The sequence below is a fragment of the Haliotis rubra genome, unplaced genomic scaffold (assembly GCF_003918875.1).
Source record: "Haliotis rubra isolate DU_JTF1 unplaced genomic scaffold, ASM391887v1 Scf9, whole genome shotgun sequence".
In the NCBI taxonomy this organism is placed as follows: Eukaryota; Metazoa; Mollusca; class Gastropoda; order Lepetellida; family Haliotidae; genus Haliotis; species Haliotis rubra.
The window spans coordinates 4,410,667-4,428,907 of record NW_025767634.1 but is presented as its reverse complement, the minus strand read 5'-3'; the positions used below and the strand labels follow the sequence as shown (position 1 = coordinate 4,428,907).

Genomic DNA, 18,241 nt, shown 5'->3' with positions numbered 1-18,241 from the left:
GTTTAATCCATGCATTTTTAAAACTTATTAGTAATTTAATTTGACACAAAAAACACACCGGCGAAACACAAGGGATAATATTTCTGTAGTGTAAAATGAGATTAAAACCATGAAAGATAATGACAGAAAAGAGAAAAATGCCACAATCACTGATGTGCCAGTGACATTTACTGCAGCTGAGATAGCTGAGGACTCTGGTAGAGGATGTATGACAATAGACGCCGGACTCGTCTCTAGTGTAGGTGGAGGAGTAGGCAGACCTTAATATAATATTGTGCAATATATATACAACAAGGAAGTTACTTAAAACTGTGTGGGGAATAGAATTATGACAACCTTTCTCGAGATTTTAATTTGTGTTATCAATCACAATTTTAATGATTTGATATTTCTAACATTTCATCAAGTATTGGAGTGAGGGGAGACAAGAGTGGGGAGAAGGGATGGGGAAGGAATGAAAGTGGTGAAGAAAATAGTGGGAAGGAAACAGGAGGGGGGAAAGAGAGTGGAGGATATCGGGGGGGGGGACGGACTGACCAGACAGGAGAGAAGACAAGGAAGAGAGGGAGAGAAGAGGGAAAGGAAAGAGAGGGAAGGAATGAGCGATGGGAGTGATGAGAAAGATGAAGTTGAAGGCGATGAGTGGAGAAGCAAGGAGAGAAAAGGAAGTGAAGGAACAAAAGGAAGGAAGAGAGAAGGAGCGAGTGAGTTTAGTTTTATGCTGCTTTTAGCAATATTACACCAGAAATGGGCATCACACATTGTGCCCATGTGGGGAATTGAACCCGGGTCTTTGGCGTGACAAGTGAACATTTTAACCACTAGGCCAACCCACCGCCAGAAGACAAGGAGAGAGGAGAGGTGGTGAGGTGAAATGGCGTTTAACGTCATACTTGAGAATATTTCGCTCATATGACGACGTGCATGCGTGTGTATGTGCGGCTGCTTGTACTAGCCCAGACTTAAGCTGGTTTAATAGTGCTAGCCCACTGAGATACCATGCCGCAGTTAAGCATGAATACCCCATTCAGACACATTATACTGACTCTGAGCCGACCAGTCCTTGTTGTACCCATTAATGCTGAGCATCAGGCAGGGACCAACAAATACCAAATTTTAACGTCTTTTGGTATGATGCGGCTGGGGATCGAACCCGCGACCTTCCGCTCTGCGATAGGACACTCTAACCACTACACCACGGAGGCGGTCGAAAACGAGACAGAGGGGAGAGGGGGTAAGAAAAGTAGGTGACAGAGAGAAAAACACAGGTGAGGTCATGGTACACTGTATTTCATAGTACAGAATCTTGTTATTGTTCTGCAGGTTTAGACACGTACATACTAGTATGTAAATCCAAACTAGTAGAAAGCTAATAGGTCTAGCTGTTTTCTCAAAAAATGTAGTTATTTTACAGAAACCACCATTGCAAAATGAACTGTGGTCTAGTTGTATATGACCAAAGGTTTCGACCCATGTCCTCGTCTTTTACATAAGCCACCAAAAATGAGCTGCAGACCAGGGTGCCGTTGTTCAAAACAACCTTAGCGCTAAGGCTACCTTAAGTCAGTATTAAAGTATGGGAGTTACGGTCACCTTAGTGCTAAGGCTACCTTAAGTCAGTATTAAAGTATGGGAGTTACGGTCACCTTAGTGCTAAGGCTACCTTAAGTCAGTATTAAAGTATGGGAGTTACGGTCACCTTAGCGCTAAGGCTACCTTAAGTCAGTATTAAAGTATGGGAGATTCACGGTCACCTTAGTGCTAAGGCTACCTTAAGTCAGTATTAAAGTATGGGAGTTACGGTCACCTTAGCGCTAAGGCTACCTTAAGTCAGTATTAAAGTATGGGAGTTACGGTCACCTTAGTGCTAAGGCTACCTTAAGTCAGTATTAAAGTATGGGAGTTACGGTCACCTTAGTGCTAAGATGGCTTTGTACAACGGCACCCAGTTGTATATGACCAAAGGTGTCGACCCATGTCCTGTAGTATTCTACATAAGCCACCAGTCCAAACAGAGCTGTGGACTAGTTGTACATGACCAAAAGTCCTGTTTCTTACCGTGCTCAGTGACCCTGATTCAGCCAAGTCCCACATCTAATGACATCATCACCACAAATCCAAGGATAGCACCCCAGGAAGCTACTTTGCCATTGCCACTAAAAACAAACAAACATAATGTGGAAATAAAACCATTTAGAACCAATAAAACAAACATTTAGTGCCAATAAAACAAACATTTAGTGCCAATAAAACAAATCGTAAATCATGGGACATGTCTGTTTATGCAATATTAACAATATCAACATATATAATATATACTATCCAACAAGTTCAATATCAGTCGTGATAATCCTGGTCATGTCTGTTGTATATTTACATTAAACACCTGCAGACAATGATGATAATCCTGGTCATGTCTGTTGTATATTTACATTAAACACCTGCAGACAATGATGATAATCCTGGTCATGTCTGTTGTATATTTACATTAAACACCTGCAGACAATGATGATAATCCTGGTCATGTCTGTTGTATATTTACATTAAACACCTGCAGACAATGATGATAATCCTGGTCATGTCTGTTGTATATTTACATTAAACACCTGCAGACAATGATGATAATCCTGGTCATGTCTGTTGTATATTTACATTAAACACCTGCAGACAATGATGATAATCATGTGTATTGATTGCAGATTTAGAAGGTTCTTGTCACCTGAATTTCATGTTGGCCTGTGAGGAAACATATTGTTCCAGATAGTATTATGAGTGAGTGAGTGAGTGAGTGAGTGAGTTGGTTTCATGCTGTTGTGATATTTAAACATGCCCAACAATGTGAGCAAGGCTCACCAATACCCCTGATCGTGACGCCCAACCAGCTCAACAACAATTAATAATAATTATTCTGGACAAAAATATCAAACTTTGCACCGCACCTTTCCTATAAACAAAGAATCACTCAATTTAAAAAACATCAATTAAATGATTTCGGTATAGGTTCTTATACCGTTTTCAAGCATATGGGGGAATGATGGGGTACACCAGTTTATATACAAGATAAGATAATGCGATAAGATAAGATAATCTTATGTTATTTGTATATAAACTGGTGTACCCCATCATTCCCCCATATGCTTGAAAACGGTATAAGAACCTATACCGAAACGTCGCCATTGTCAAAATAAAGAAGTTGATCATCCATAAAGTTGTGTCATCTCTATACCAGCAACTTCTAAAATGCCACTCAAACAAAAAAAAGTTATTGAATGAACAAATTTGATGTGGGACTTTTTCACTGAGTTCATAAGACATAATTTGTGATGTTTGCAACTAACATGCATGCATCGAATCTCAGTTGTGTAGACCGATGCTAAAAATGCCAGTCATTGGATTGTCTGCTCCATGCTGGACAATTTCCAGACCGCCATCATATAACTTGAATATTGTTGAGTGTGGCATAAATAGACAAAACCCCAACCATTCCACGCTAAAACAAACAAAAGGTCAAGTGTTAACACCATGGAGAAACCAACCCTAATCAAATTATATCATACAAGCAATTTACCATAGGAAATAGACGTCTAAAAGGCCTATAAAAATGCAAGCTTTAGAAGTATTTGATTTGAGTGTGAACATTTCACATTTAATGCGCTACTTCCGTGTGCACAAACATAGCTGACGGCAATATTGACTCTTGAAGTGACACCTGTAGTTCTGTATATTCTCATAAGAAATGTCTGACAGAAAGTCGTTAACACCTGCAGCCTCTAACGTGTCTCTAACCCTTCAGAATAGAGTCAATACTGCATCGTGACCTCATCTGGTATACTGTATGGTGAGGTACTTTACATAAGTGTACAGGAAAGATCAAACACTCTCACAAAAGCTTGCTTAAATCTGATATCTATTGGTAATAAACATTCCAACGTCCATTTTATATAGGAGTAAGTGTGTCAGTTGCCTGAGAACTTGTAATCAGCGACTGACACACAATATAGCATACTTGACAAGCTGGAATGGTATTGTTAATGCCTGTCATTCACCTGTTTATTATGATCTGGCTGATAGTGGAGGCCTGATTTACTTTTGTTATTCATAGTTGGGGCCAGAGATAAAATCATATGAGTCCAGAACATGGATAAATACTAATAATTTTTCCACCAGCAAGCCTCAATGTATAACATATGGAGCAGAATTACTTAATCATTATTCACCAAGTTAACCTTATTAGAACTCTGTTAAGTAAAATAGGAAAATTTTTAATGCACGATAATGCAATATTTGTTTTTCAGGTGCAAAATTTCGTTGATATAGCTATTCGCCGTATCCCAGTCATTCCATCTGATGGATGTGGATTCCCTTCCGGTGAGTCAGTTTCACCTGTCCTATTCAGGTCAACTCGTTATCTACCTGTGGGAACCAGGTAAAAGCTTGGAGGTAAAAGGAAAGGGGAGGAAGCTTACATATAACAGGAGCTGATTATTCCTTAACTTAACCATTCAAATCTAAATCAAGATTATTTATTATCTTACTGTCAGTTGTAGCAATTCACATACTTTCCCTTCTGAATGAACTTGGTGACATCTAAGAATGCTAAATGAATTCATTTCTTTGATACATTTGTATTAAGTACAAACCATACCTCTATCACTGACATTAAATCAATAACTGTCATTGCCACTAGGAAGCATGCATACATTTGACATATTCCCTGTCATTGCAAAACATTTATATCTTAGTTTTGACGTTTTGACCATAGTACAACAAATATTTATGGCTTAGAATAACTTATAATCTCTGTGGGCGTTGGGGTAGCCTAGTGGATAAAGCTTTTGCTCTTCACGCCAAAGACCCGGGTTCGATTCCCCACATGGGTACAATGTGTGAAGCCTATTTCTGGTGTAACCCACGGTGATATTGCTGGAATATTGCAAAATTGTCAATCCCAACAGCGTAATGTATCTGGTATTACTAATATTTCAAACTTGTTTATCCCATCGGTGCAAATGAATCAGGTATTTTACATGTATTTCAAATAGTCAATCTCAACAGGGTTGGCAACTAAAATCAAATCAACAAGAGAGTAAGCTGGTGTATGTATCTGGAAACACATAACCAGGACGCTGTGACTGTCCACAAACATGTAGTAATGATTAATGGCGTAGCTTCATGAATGTGAAGCTGTAATTTGTGGAATGTCTACAAATGGAACATGGGAGACAGAATCATTTCAGTCAAGATGAGCAAAAAAAAACAAAGGTTGTAAAACCATAACTGACCTTGTAAAAATAAGACCCATCAATCTTTGCATTATGTCGTGTTTATTAGTAGCATTTGACTGAAATGGAAAACTGGACAAATATCTGGCACCTGATCTTTAATAGGAAAGCTAGTTTCACTTTTGCCGCTGTATGAAAATAGTAATCCACGGTATGATAACTGACAGCTGACAACTGCACTAGTAGTAAACCCACTTTAAGTCTTGATAATTGAAATCAATCAATGCAATAGCAATGAATAAAGTATAACTGAAAAATGCAAAGTTGGCTATTCCCCTCCATATTGCTACTCAAAGGGAGGTAACTCTAATTTTCAGGTGCAATAATCCTTGTAAACCAACCCACATAATTAATTTTTGATTCATAACAAATAGAAACTATTGAAATTATTGATTGTTGTGCATACTAACCACAATATTGTAGTTATTTTTAAATTCCTATAGATATAAACATTCTAAGGGCAGATAACACCAATACATCTATCATTAGCTCAACATAATTATTGTGAGCAGATTTTGTCTCTTGATTTTCATAGTGACCATTTGTGAACTGGGTTTCAAAAGATGAAAGTAAAAACACTCTTATTCAGTTTGAAAATATTCCTGATATTTAAGAAATACAGTTCGCTCTACCACGTATAGTGTAATAAAACACACTTTCGCCTTGAACTATTATAGTTAAAGTACGAGGACGCTTGCATCTAAGATGCCAAATTTATTACTTTCTAAGGATAATTACGATTAATTTAAGGCAGAAAACAAACGACGGTGTCGGGCACCTAAATTAAGAATCCTCGCACAGGGCTAACTGGCGCACTGTTTTATCGATGTGTCTGCCCCCCTACGTTAAGACAAACGTTACCAGAAAAAAACAAATGATAACAGTTTGATGACGGTTTACGTTCGGATTAAATATCTTTTCTGAATTATTTTAATTACATATGTCATTAAGGTAAACAATATGGGGCAATATGAACGTCGCATTTCTACTGAGTAGTCAAACGACATTCCACGATTGCATTGTGGGAATGTAAACATTGCGAACGTTACCGTGTTGCTGAAAACTTGTAAGTCGAATTGACACATTTTAACCATCGTAAAACATAAACGTAATGTTTCCACCAGTGATGTTAGCTGTGTGAAGCAACTGCAAACCAAGAAACAGGATGCAACTGAGTAGTTTACTGTAGGAGGCCGTATGAGGCAATGACAACTGACATGCATCGTGACGTCGCTTACATTGTGACGTAATGTAAAATGGTCAGATTACGAGGGGGCACACTAGAATGGCGCAGTGACAGGATAACGTCATTCAATTGTTACGTCATCAAAAAACTATACCTTTATTGTCTGATAATGTATTTTTTTTCCGATTGTTCTAACCGCTAGGCATCTAAGAATTGTTTTTCAAAAGACAATTATCAATGCTGTTGTTAACCAGAAATTTACAGAAACAAGTTTAGTCATGTACTACTCCATATTTTGACATTTCCATATTATACAAAACTGATTTCATAATATTTAAACAGAATCACACATCTGATATTCCCTATCAAAAGTAGACCAGCATGTTACAGAATACATCACGTTAAATCTATGTGTTGCTCTTAAACTGCTCCACATTCTCAACACAAGACAGCTCAACTGACATTATTGTCTGTCAAAAAGACCCTGAAGCAAATATATCCAAGAAAGTCCATGCAAGTCTAGAAAATGTGGCAAGTCTAGATTTAACGAAGAAAGTCTCAGGGCTCCTTTTCATTATATTTTATTGTTTTACTATGAACGTTGTTTTCTGTAAAATACGTTCATTTCAGAGACTCGTTGTTAGTGTACTGACATTAGAGATATATTAACTAGCAGGATCAGCATATAAGTGTCATACCCTAATTCCCAGCATCTCATAACAAGTAAGATAATATACTACTCAAAATTTGATAGGATTTTCTCTCTCCATGATACTGATTCTTGAATGTCACATGAAAATATATTCAATTAGAATGACATATCTGATAATCTTTATCAAAAGTTCAGTTATATATCCATGTCAGCTCCTTAGCTATTTCTAGAACCCCCTGTCATGTAAGTTATATTTTGCATAAAAAAACTACATAACAATACCATCATCAAATGAAATGATGCCAGCTGGCAAGTTTAGGTTTTAAGAGCTCAAATATTTTGATAGTATTCCATCACTCATGCTTGATTTGCATTGCCTCATGGAATGTTGATATGTTCATTTGTGTATAGTAATTCTATCCTTATAATGGGCAATTCTTCATAAGCGGACAGTAAGGACACAAGACTTTTCCCTACTGATATGAACTATCAAAGGGCAGATAACTGTAATACATGGATAGTTCAACATATTTGTGAGCTTGAGTTTCTATCTCTTGATTTCCATTGCGGACATTTGTGAACTGGGTTTCAAAAGATGAAAGTAAAAACACTCTTATTCAGTTTGAAAATATTCCTGATATTTGTTTTTCAAAAGACAATTACCAATACTGTTGTTAACCAGAACTTTACAGAAATAGTGTAAACAGGGAAACTTATTCTCAATATTCATACAATGATAATAGTTGTTGATTGTTTGTTGTTATGGCAGCAGTCTGTAAATAATCAAGTCTGGACCAGACAATCCAGTGATCAACAGCATGAACATCAATTTACACAATTCGGATACAATGACATGTGTCAACCAAGTCGGCAAGCCTGACCACCCGATCCCGTTAGTCGCCTCTTACAACTAGCATGGGTTGCTGAAGACCAATTCAAACCCGGATCTTCACGGGTGGAGATAAGCATGGGTTACTGAAGACCAATTCTAACCTGGATCATCACGGGTTGCTGAAGACCAATTCTAACCCGGATCTTCACGAGTCAATGATAATAACAATGATAAAGAATAATGATTTGAGGCAACAATCATTGCCTCAGAAACCTGTGCAAGTCTACTCCTTGACCAGCCCGCTGGCTTGACTCCAGCCATCACTCTTCCTCCTACTATGAACCTGATACTGACATACATCAATTTGCCATTCTATCCTGGTATCGTGGCTGTTAATGGCTGTCCATTATGTGTATGGTAAAGTCACTGTCTCTTATCGGGGACCTATAAACATTCTTAATGTATTTATGAATTTCTCCTCAGGCATATAAAATGCTCTCTACTGATATCTAGTACTTGCACTCAAGTCACATCCGTGGAGGTTTATATATATATATGTGTGTGTAGCAGCAACATTAGCTTTTCTTGGCCATACAGGCCAGTGGTAGTCTAGACCAGTGGCTATAGGCCTGAGAAACACCATGAGTGAGTGAGTGGAAAGGTGGTTGAGTGGAAGGGGGCGAGTGGAAGACTTAGTGAGTGAGTGAGTGAGTGAGTGAGAGAAAGGGAGACAGAGTGGGTTGGAAGGGGAGTCAGGCCTGAGAATAACCATGAGTGAGTGAATGAGTGAGTGGGCTTGTGAGTGAGTGAGTTTAGTTTTATGCCACACTCAGCAATATTCCAGTCATATGGTGGCGGTCTAAATAATCAAGTCTGGACCAGACAATCCAGTGATCAACAGCATGAACCTCGATCTATGCAATTGGGAACCGATGACATGTGTCAACCAATCAGCAAGCCTGACCACCTGATCCCATTAGTCACCTCTTATGACAAGCATGGGTTACTGAAGATCAATTCTAACCCAAATCTTCACAGGTACTTGTGAGTGAGTCAGACCTGAGAATCACTGTGAGTAAGTGAATGAGTGAGTGAGTGAGCCAGTGAGTGAGCAAGTGAGTGTTTCAGTTATCACTGACTGACTGCCTGAGTTTGGTTTTACGCCGCTTTTAGCAATATTCCAGCAACATCACGGCGGGGGACACCAGAAATGGGCTTCACACATTGTACCCATGTGGGGATTCGAACCCGGGTCTTCGGCATGACGAGCCAACGCTTTAACCACTAGGCTACCCCACCGCCCCGTTTCAGTTATCACAGCACATCAGCAAAAGAAGGTGATGATGATTGTTGGCATTAAGCTTAAAGCATGGAGCTGACACAACAAGACAATAACCAGGGTTAATGTGGATTTAGAAACCTACCAGATCTACCAAGTCCCATGATGCAGCATGAGATCTACAGCATATGAGACCTCTCAATGCCAAGCCAGTGAGCCAGTCAATAATATAGCTTGGTTTCCCAGTATTTTATCACTCTTTATTTAAAAAGGAAGAAACATTTGTCCTCCACATGTGAAATTGATCTGGTGCCAGTTGAGTCACATGCCACATGTTTTTTCAAATATTTCACATATCTTCTCAGCATATTTTGGCATCTACTGTCAATACTTAGTTAGATGGCAGTAAGATAAAGCATTCTTCTCAGATGAGCTTAGTTTGGACACATTTGTGAACAGAATCCAGGACCCTTTTCACAAAGCAACTGTAGAGCTAGGGTGACCAAAACTCCAATACTTTAACACAGACAAATGACAGTCATTGCACTGCAGTCTCTACAGAGAACAAGGCCCTCTGTCACACCAAGACTGGAGCATAGTCTCGATCTAAGGGTTACTTTTGAGAAAGCACAAGTTTAAAAAAAATGTAATTTTCTGAATAAAACAGTAGAAACACGAATAAATATCAATGCATTATGTTGAAAGGATACTAGCTACACCTCTATAGAAGCCTATCAGAGGTAAATAACTAAGAATAAACAAAGGATATAATGTGTAGGGGAGACACAGGCGCTCTCACATCCTGCTCACTGGGCGAAGAAGGAGAGAGTGATACATGTGGGAAGAAGTGGCGCCCCCGTTCCCGCGCAAATGGTTAGGAGGGAGGCAACTCTTGGTGAGTACTAATTAGTGATTTTACATTGAAGGGAGCTTCAATTGGGAGATACAAGTGTTCCACTGTGTTCGCAAGAAGAAGAAGACAAGCAAAATAGCATGAGTCAGTATAAGGAAAAATATATTTTTTGCCGAATTGAAAACTGTGGCATTATTGTAGTTTGAGGAGTTTTTAATCAAAGTTCCTCATATGGGTATATAGACTGTCACATGAAGTAAGGTGATGCACCTTTGGTTTGAGTGAGGTTAGTTTTACACACCGCTTTTAGCAATATTCCAGCAATATCACAGCGGGGGAATCCAACCCAGGTCTTCGGCGTGATGAGCGGATGCTTTAACCACAAGGCTACCCCACAACCCCTTTGGTTTTTTTTAATTCCAGATTTACATGATTCTGGGTTTGGCTACACCAGAATTGTGGTTTTACTAAACTGCTAAACATATACGACTTGCATCAATTCAGGTTTCCTTCCATATCAAGCTACACATAAGCATTGTAAAATACAACTCACTCTGTATATTAGATTTTAATTGTATGTTGCCCCAAATCTTATGGATATTTTTACACTTTGGACCAGGATGAAGAAGGTGCATCACAATGGCAGCAAAGGGTGACCTCAATGGTCAGTCTGAAGAAGAAGGTGGTGGGATGGAGGAATCAAAGAGTGAGTGAGTGAGTTGGGTTTTACGCCGCTTTTAGCAATATACCAGCAATATCATCGCGGGGGACACAATAAATGGGCTTCACACATTGTACCCATGTGGGGAATCGAACCCGGGTCTCTTCAGCGTGACGAGCGGACGCTGTAACCAGCAGGCTACCCCACCACCCGGAGGAATCGAAGAGGCGACAGGAGGAGGGATTATGAGTAGTTGTAAAGAACACAGTTTACATTGGAAACAATGTATACATCCAAACAAAACAAACATGAAAACTGTTATTTATGTACCCAGTGCCACTCTCTACTCTGTGAGTCTGCGACAACAGTCAAGATGTGACCTCCGGGTCCGATCATTTTATGTTCATGGAAAGGGGGTGGCTGGGATTTTACCAATTCAGTAAAATATCTGAAATACATTTTTATTGTTTAGAACGGAGGGTCATGATTTATATTTAGAAATCTCTGTCTTGCAGATGTAGTGAAAATACATTTAGTCTTGATACAAAATCCCAGGACCCCACGAATATCACATGACCTGTCTCTTACCCGAACTAAATGAAACAATATGATAAACATACTGCTATTATCGTGTGAAAGTGTTGCGAGATTGGTAACTGTCGCCAAAAACAATGCCCAGTTACTTGTGTGTCCAAAGGTCACACACACAATAGACTACCCCTGGATAGCTTTAATGTCTTCAATTAACCCAGCTCGGGGAGGGAAAGTGATCCCCACCATGATGGCAAGGATCCCCCTTTGACAAATTACCGAGATAGCAAGATAGGAGACAATGCCAGTTGGAGTGACCGAGGTCAGTGTGAAACACTGCCGCTATCTACAATCACCAACGCCAATTAGGGAATCATCATCACATGTCTTGTCATACAGGACCACATGTTCCAACAAGTGCAGATGTACGTGTATCGAAGTGAGTGAGTGAGTGAGTGGGAGAGTGAGTGAGTGAGTGAGTGAGTGAGTGAGTGAGTGAGTGAGTGTGAGTGAGTGAGTGAGTGAGTGAGTGAGTGAGTGAGTGAGTGAGTGAGTGAGTGAGTGAGTGAGTGAGTGAATGAGTGAATGAAAGAGTCAATGAGTGGCAAAGCCAGCAAGCCAGAGCAAGAACAGTCAGTGCATGTTGTTAAATGTAGAATTAGCCAGAGACAAAAGGCTGTATACCATCCAATTCAGGACCAGCCAAGAAAGTCATTCAATGATCCATGTCATCAGAGTATGGTGACCTACACAACCTGTCCATATGACGCTCATTATAGTCACCGCCATTACCACTAACACCAGGTACGGGGAAACACATTCTGACCTTGACCTAGAGCTAGGAGGACATGTAACTCACCTGTAAAATTGGGCAATAATGTAACATTATTAGTGCTTCCAATATGAGCTAACTTATGATACCTAACAACTATAAAGGTTGTTTCACACTGACCTCGGTCACTCCAACTGGCATATTTATCAACCAAGAAAACACAAAACACAAAACCAGGGTATGAGAATCCCAAAAATGTCAGCTCTACCACAGGGCTAGTTAGATGTAAAACTTGCCAGCCCTGACCAAAGCTTCTGCCCACAAAATATCTTCATATACCAGTACATGTCTAAACATTAACCCGACCGTCAGGCAGGTAAATTTGAGAATCTGGCAGTCCGTGTTGAAAATACGGGCGGTCAGGCAGGCAGGTATTTTGACCGCTGCAAAAACTGTATATTACTGCAGGACCCTTGTGCATTGAAATAAAACCTGACAAAGAGTTAAGTAATCAATTTCAACAATCCATATTGTAGCAATACCATGTATGGAAGAAAGGGGGCAAATCAATCATTAGTTGCTGATGGTAACACTCATTCAAATACTTCTGCATAAAGAATCTGAGATCAAATTAACTATGTTTTCACTGATCAATCAGATGCAAGCATGGTGCATCCAGAACAGTCCAATACGCATAGCAGTGGTCAACACTGAGTGACTGAGTGAGTTTAGTTTGACGCTGCTTTTAGAAATATTCCAGCAATAGAACAGGTGTGTGGTTAACAGTTCTGTGTAGGTGTGGTGACCAACATCAGTGCAGGTGTGTGGTTAACAGATCAGGTGTAGTGACCAACATCAGTGCAGGTGTGTGGTTAACAGATCAGTTGTAGTGACCAACATCAGTGCAGGTGTGTGGTTAACAGATCAGGTGTAGTGACCAACATTAGTGCAGGTGTGTGGTTAACAGATCAGGTGTAGTGACCAACATCAGTGCAGGTGTGTGGTTAACAGGTCTGTGTAGGTGTGGTGACCAACACCAGTGCAGGTGTGTGGTTAACAGTTCTGTGTAAGTGTGGTGACCAACACCAGTGCAGGTGTGTGGTTAACAGGTCTGTGTAGGTGTGGTGACCAACATCGGTGCAGGGGCGGGGTTAACAGGTCTGTGTAGGTGTGGTGACCAACATCAGAGCAGGTGTGTGGTTAACAGGTCTGTGTAGTGACCAACATCAGTGCTGGTGTGTGGTTAACAGATCAGGTGTAATGACGAACATAAGTGTAGGTGTGTGGTTAACAGATCAGGTGTAATGACCAACATTAGTGCAGGTGTGTGGTTAACAGATCAGATGTAGTGACCAACATCAGTGCAGGTGTGTGGTTAACTGGTCTGTGTAGGTGTGGTGACCAACACCAGTGCAGGTGTGTGGTTAACAGATCAGGTGTAATGACCAACATTAGTGCAGGTGTGTGGTTAACAGATCAGATGTAGTGACCAACATCAGTGCAGGTGTGTGGTTAACTGGTCTGTGTAGGCGTGGTGACCAACACCAGTGTAGGTGTGTGGTTAACAGATCAGGTGTAATGACCAACATTAGTGCAGGTGTGTGGTTAACAGATCAGATGTAGTGACCAACTTCAGTGCAGGTGTGTGGTTAACGGGTCTGTGTAGGCGTGGTGACCAACACCAGTGCAGGTGCGGGTGTGTGGTTAACAGATCAGATGTAGTTACCAACATGTGTGGTTAACAGAGTGCAGGTGCAGGTGTGTGGTTAACAGGTCTGTGTAGGTGTATTGACCAACATCAGTGCTGGTGTGTGGTTAACAGGTCTGTGTAGGTGTGGTGACCAACATCAGTGCTGGTGTGTGGTTAACAGGTCTGTGTAGGTGTGGTGACCAACATCAGTGCAGGTGTGTGGTTAACAGGTCTGTGTAGGTGTGGTGACCAACATCAGTGCTGGTGTGTGGTTAACAGGTCTGTGTAGGTGTGGTGACCAACATCAGTGCAGGTGTGTGGTTAACAGGTCTGTGTAGGTGTGGTGACCAACATCAGTGCTGGTGTGTGGTTAACAGTTCTGTGTAGGTGTGGTGACCAACATCAGTGCAGGTGTGTGGTTAACAGGTCTGTGTAGTGACCAACATCAGTGCTGGTGTGTGGTTAACAGGTCTGTGTAGGTGTGGTGACCAACATCAGTGCAGGTGTGTGGTTAACAGGTCTGTGTAGTGACCAACATCAGTGCAGGTGTGTGGTTAACAGGTCTGTGTAGGTGTGGTGAGGCAGTGGTGACCAACATCAGTGCAGGTGTGTGGTTAACAGGTCTGTGTAGGTGTGGTGACCAACATCAGTGCAGGTGTGTGGTTAACAGGTCTGTGTAGGTGTGGTCACCAACATCAGTGCAGGTGTGTGGTTAACAGGTCTGTGTGGGTGTGGTGACCAATAGGCTAATAGGTAAGGTGCAGTGACCAACACCATCAGATATCCACAAATTTATACTGTAGGTCACCACAGCTCTAAAATATCCATTTAAAAGATCTGTCCAAGCACACAACAACAGCTGCGTCTCCCAACATGCCTAAGGGCATCAGTTCTCACTGTATTCACTCATGTCATACTCAACAGTGATATTTGTGAATCATAAACCTTAGTATACATACACACCTTTCTAAGGTTCTACGTTACTGTGAATATCAGATAACATTTATGGCCTTAGTGCATTATCTTGAACCATATGGATTCATACTGCTTCACCTTGTTAATATTTCTAGTTTTTAATATTATTTATATTTTTAAAAAACAAAGGAAAGAATCAGACAAGGGCCATCATATCAGTACGACCGTACCCTCAGACATTGGAAGAATGGCTGACTATCACCTCTAAGATACAGCCAACAGGACTACTATGTAGCTATATATCAACATCACGGATATAGCGACGTGGGCGTACTGATGGAGTCATGTGTTTGAAGAACTGAAAATGGACATCCCAAACCCAAATACGAGCATCTTACTTAAAATCACTTACTTATAACATAGCCTTGCTTCAAGGCAGTACTGAATGCTGAGATGTATAGTAATTCTATCCTTCAAAGAGGCAAGTCTAGATAAGGGGACAATATTATTTTTAGAAATTATCATTTATTACTATTAATTTGTACCTTAGAGACTTGTGCAAGTCTAACCCAAACAGTACATTTGTACTTAGTTTGAATGTGCTATTCAATATTTTTCAGCTACAGTTCTATAACTTACAGCAAGCAGCACATACATAAAGTGCCGCAAGCAATGTGATACGTAAACCTGCTTGGATTGGGAGAACACGGATGTCACCTCAGGTCAAACCAAACATAAAACTGCAGAGCGGCGCACTCAACAGCACTGACCTGCACAGTGCAGACATCTACGCAGAACACATGCACTACACACAGTCTCTTCAGCCAAGTTAATTTTGTACCAGTCAGAAACGTCCCTCTGTACACAGATCTCGAACTGTTATATGCTATCAAATGATGACAAGTTGTATGGCTTGAACAGAACTACCAGCCTGCTATGGTTAATGGAGGTGTTCTCAGGTACGCAGAGTGCAGATAGTATGTCACCATACAGCAAATGTTGATATAAGAAATTCAAATTAGAATCATGACAATTATATGTTGTAATGGATGTTATAGTTTCAAACAGGTGGCTTGTATTTCACCCAAAAAAGAAACAATAATTAAAAAAAATAATGTAATTTTTGCAACACATTACATTGCCCAAATTGATCAAACACCTCTGAATTGATGAAAAGGAGGTGAGTGAGTGAGTTTGGTTTTAGGCCACTTTTAGCAATATTCCAGAAATATCATGGTGGGGGACACGAGAAATCGGCTTCACACATTGTACCCATGTGGGGAATCGAACCTGGGTCTTCAGCATGATGAGCGAACACCTTAACCACTACTCTACCCCACCACCCATGAAAAGAAGGAATTCATAATAAGTCCCAATTTCAGGCAACGCTTTTTCCCTCTCAAAAATCAAAATCATGAATACACCTCAGCTCTACATTGCATAATACTGGAACATGCACAGTCACCTAAAGATGAGTGATAGTGACTACTCATTACGATAACAAACACACACAACAAGCCACATTGGAAAAGCCCTTATCTTCAACAGGAGCAATAGCACTGGAAACAGTTACCAGGCCTCCTTGTACTGTAGTTGTTTATGGTTTAGGATATGGCTGGGCTGGTCGAGACAGAGGGTGAAATATTAGCCAACTGACATGTTCATGGTGCTTAAATTGATGATATTTATGACAAATGTCATCCGTCTCTATAACTGACAGCCCAGTTTTATTGATCCTGGGGATTGTTCTATAACTGTGGCAATAAATATTGGTCTAAACATGGGAGGATTGTGGTGATCACACTTGTCCACAACATCCATGACACGTCGACAAGTGTAGGTAATACTACAAGAGTTATTCCCCTTTAGTCAACTCGGTCACTGAACACTTAATGGTCAAACACCAAGAGTTTATACATAATAACAGAACAGTATATTAAAATGTTAAATATATAACATAAGAGATAAAGCTTAAGCCATACAAAATATTTTTAATTATTTTCTTTATTTCAAACGGAAGGATAAAAGGTTTTCCAAATCATCTTAAAGATGCCTAATCAAAATTGGAATTTTTTTCAAATTACAATTGCAAGTTTTAATCTCTAATTTAAATGAAAAAGCAAACCTAACATTCATTACTATGATTACTCCAATTACTGTCAAATGCCAGCTGGCCTGTCAGCTACAATCAGCATGTGGGTGGACTGGGTTATACAGTATGCTGAATATAGGAGAGGCTAGCTGTGGGAACAGTGCTGCAACTGACGCAGGTCTTGGGGAAATGCATTAACACTGACGTGTACAATGATAATTAGAATCATAGGACTCTGGTGTGCTCAAGGGAGGCAACTCTTCAAGGTGACGACAGAACCTTATATAACTGCAAAGTCTGTGGAACCAGGTTGCTATTACTCAGTATTAGATTAATTAACATTAATAGAGTGAGTGAGTGAGTTTAGTTTTACGCCGCACTCAGCAATATTCCAGCTGTATGGTGGTGGTTTGTAAATAATCGAGTCTGGACCAGACAATCCAGTGATGACAGTATGAGCATCAATCTGCGCAATTGGGAACCAATGACATGTGTCAACCAAGTCAGCGAGCCTGACCACCCGATCCTGTTAGTCGCCTCTTATGACAAGCATGGGTTACTGAAGATCAATATTCTAACCTGGACCTTCACGGGTATAACATTAGACTGATCATATCAAGGGTATATAGAGTGATCAGTGTTTGTCGCAATACATAACACTGGTCAAAGAATGAAGGTGGAACAACATTCCACAGAGGAAATAGAAGGTGCAACAGTAACACAGTTGAAACTGTGAGCTGCAGTTGTGCTGACTGGCTGAAAACAGATGTTAAGTTGTTTAGAACCCCAGAACTTTCTCAGAATGAACACTTTCTTCATAAAATGTGCATTTTCTTATTTCTGTTTTGAAAAAGGTGCTTTTGGCTTATAGAAATGGACATGACATTATTCAAATATTCCTCAGAACCACTTCAGGTTAGTTTGTCTTTTCAACATTCTGCTGGTGTGTTCGGTTGTTATTGACACATGTCATGTTAATTCTTGTATCTTTTTTTTTATAATTTTATTGTTTTTAAAGATGTTTTACAGTCTATTCCGAAAACTCAACAAAGGACATTCAGGTTACAATACAATACAAGCATATGATGTACAAATCATGTGAACAGTTCATGACATGAAGACCAGAACTTATAAAAGGCGCTGATATTATACTCCATTAAAGAAGAGCACTTTGTTATCATATAATAATGTCTAATTTCATTCTGGAAAACATGGAATGGTGGCACACTGTTTTTTAATCTGCTTCCAAAAATTAGGTTTTTAAAGATAATAAAATAATATTGAGAGGGTCATTGTTTTTGTCTGGGAAACCGAGCAATACCTGTTTTCTTGATACTTTGATATTGACAAGAGCTTTATGATTTAGCCAGATTTCAAGTTTTTGCCAGATATGGTTGACTTTACTGCAAGACCAGAACACGTGATCGAGTGTCTCAATTTCGTTTTGGCAAAAGCTGCATTTTGAATTATTTATATACCCAATCTTAAATAACTTT

General features: G+C 39.9%; 1 protein-coding gene across 1 annotated transcript in view; it reads right to left on the bottom strand.

Annotated features, from left to right (window-relative positions):
* The window catches only part of LOC124263848 (zinc transporter ZIP11-like), a 58,063-nt gene that overhangs the window by 16,168 nt on the left and 23,654 nt on the right, over nucleotides 1–18,241 (bottom strand). The window contains exon 9 of the mRNA XM_046698569.1: nucleotides 2,059–2,156. Coding sequence (XP_046554525.1) covers nucleotides 2,078–2,156 — 79 coding nt within the window. The 3' untranslated portion in view covers nucleotides 2,059–2,077. The remainder of the gene's footprint in view (nucleotides 1–2,058; nucleotides 2,157–18,241) is intronic.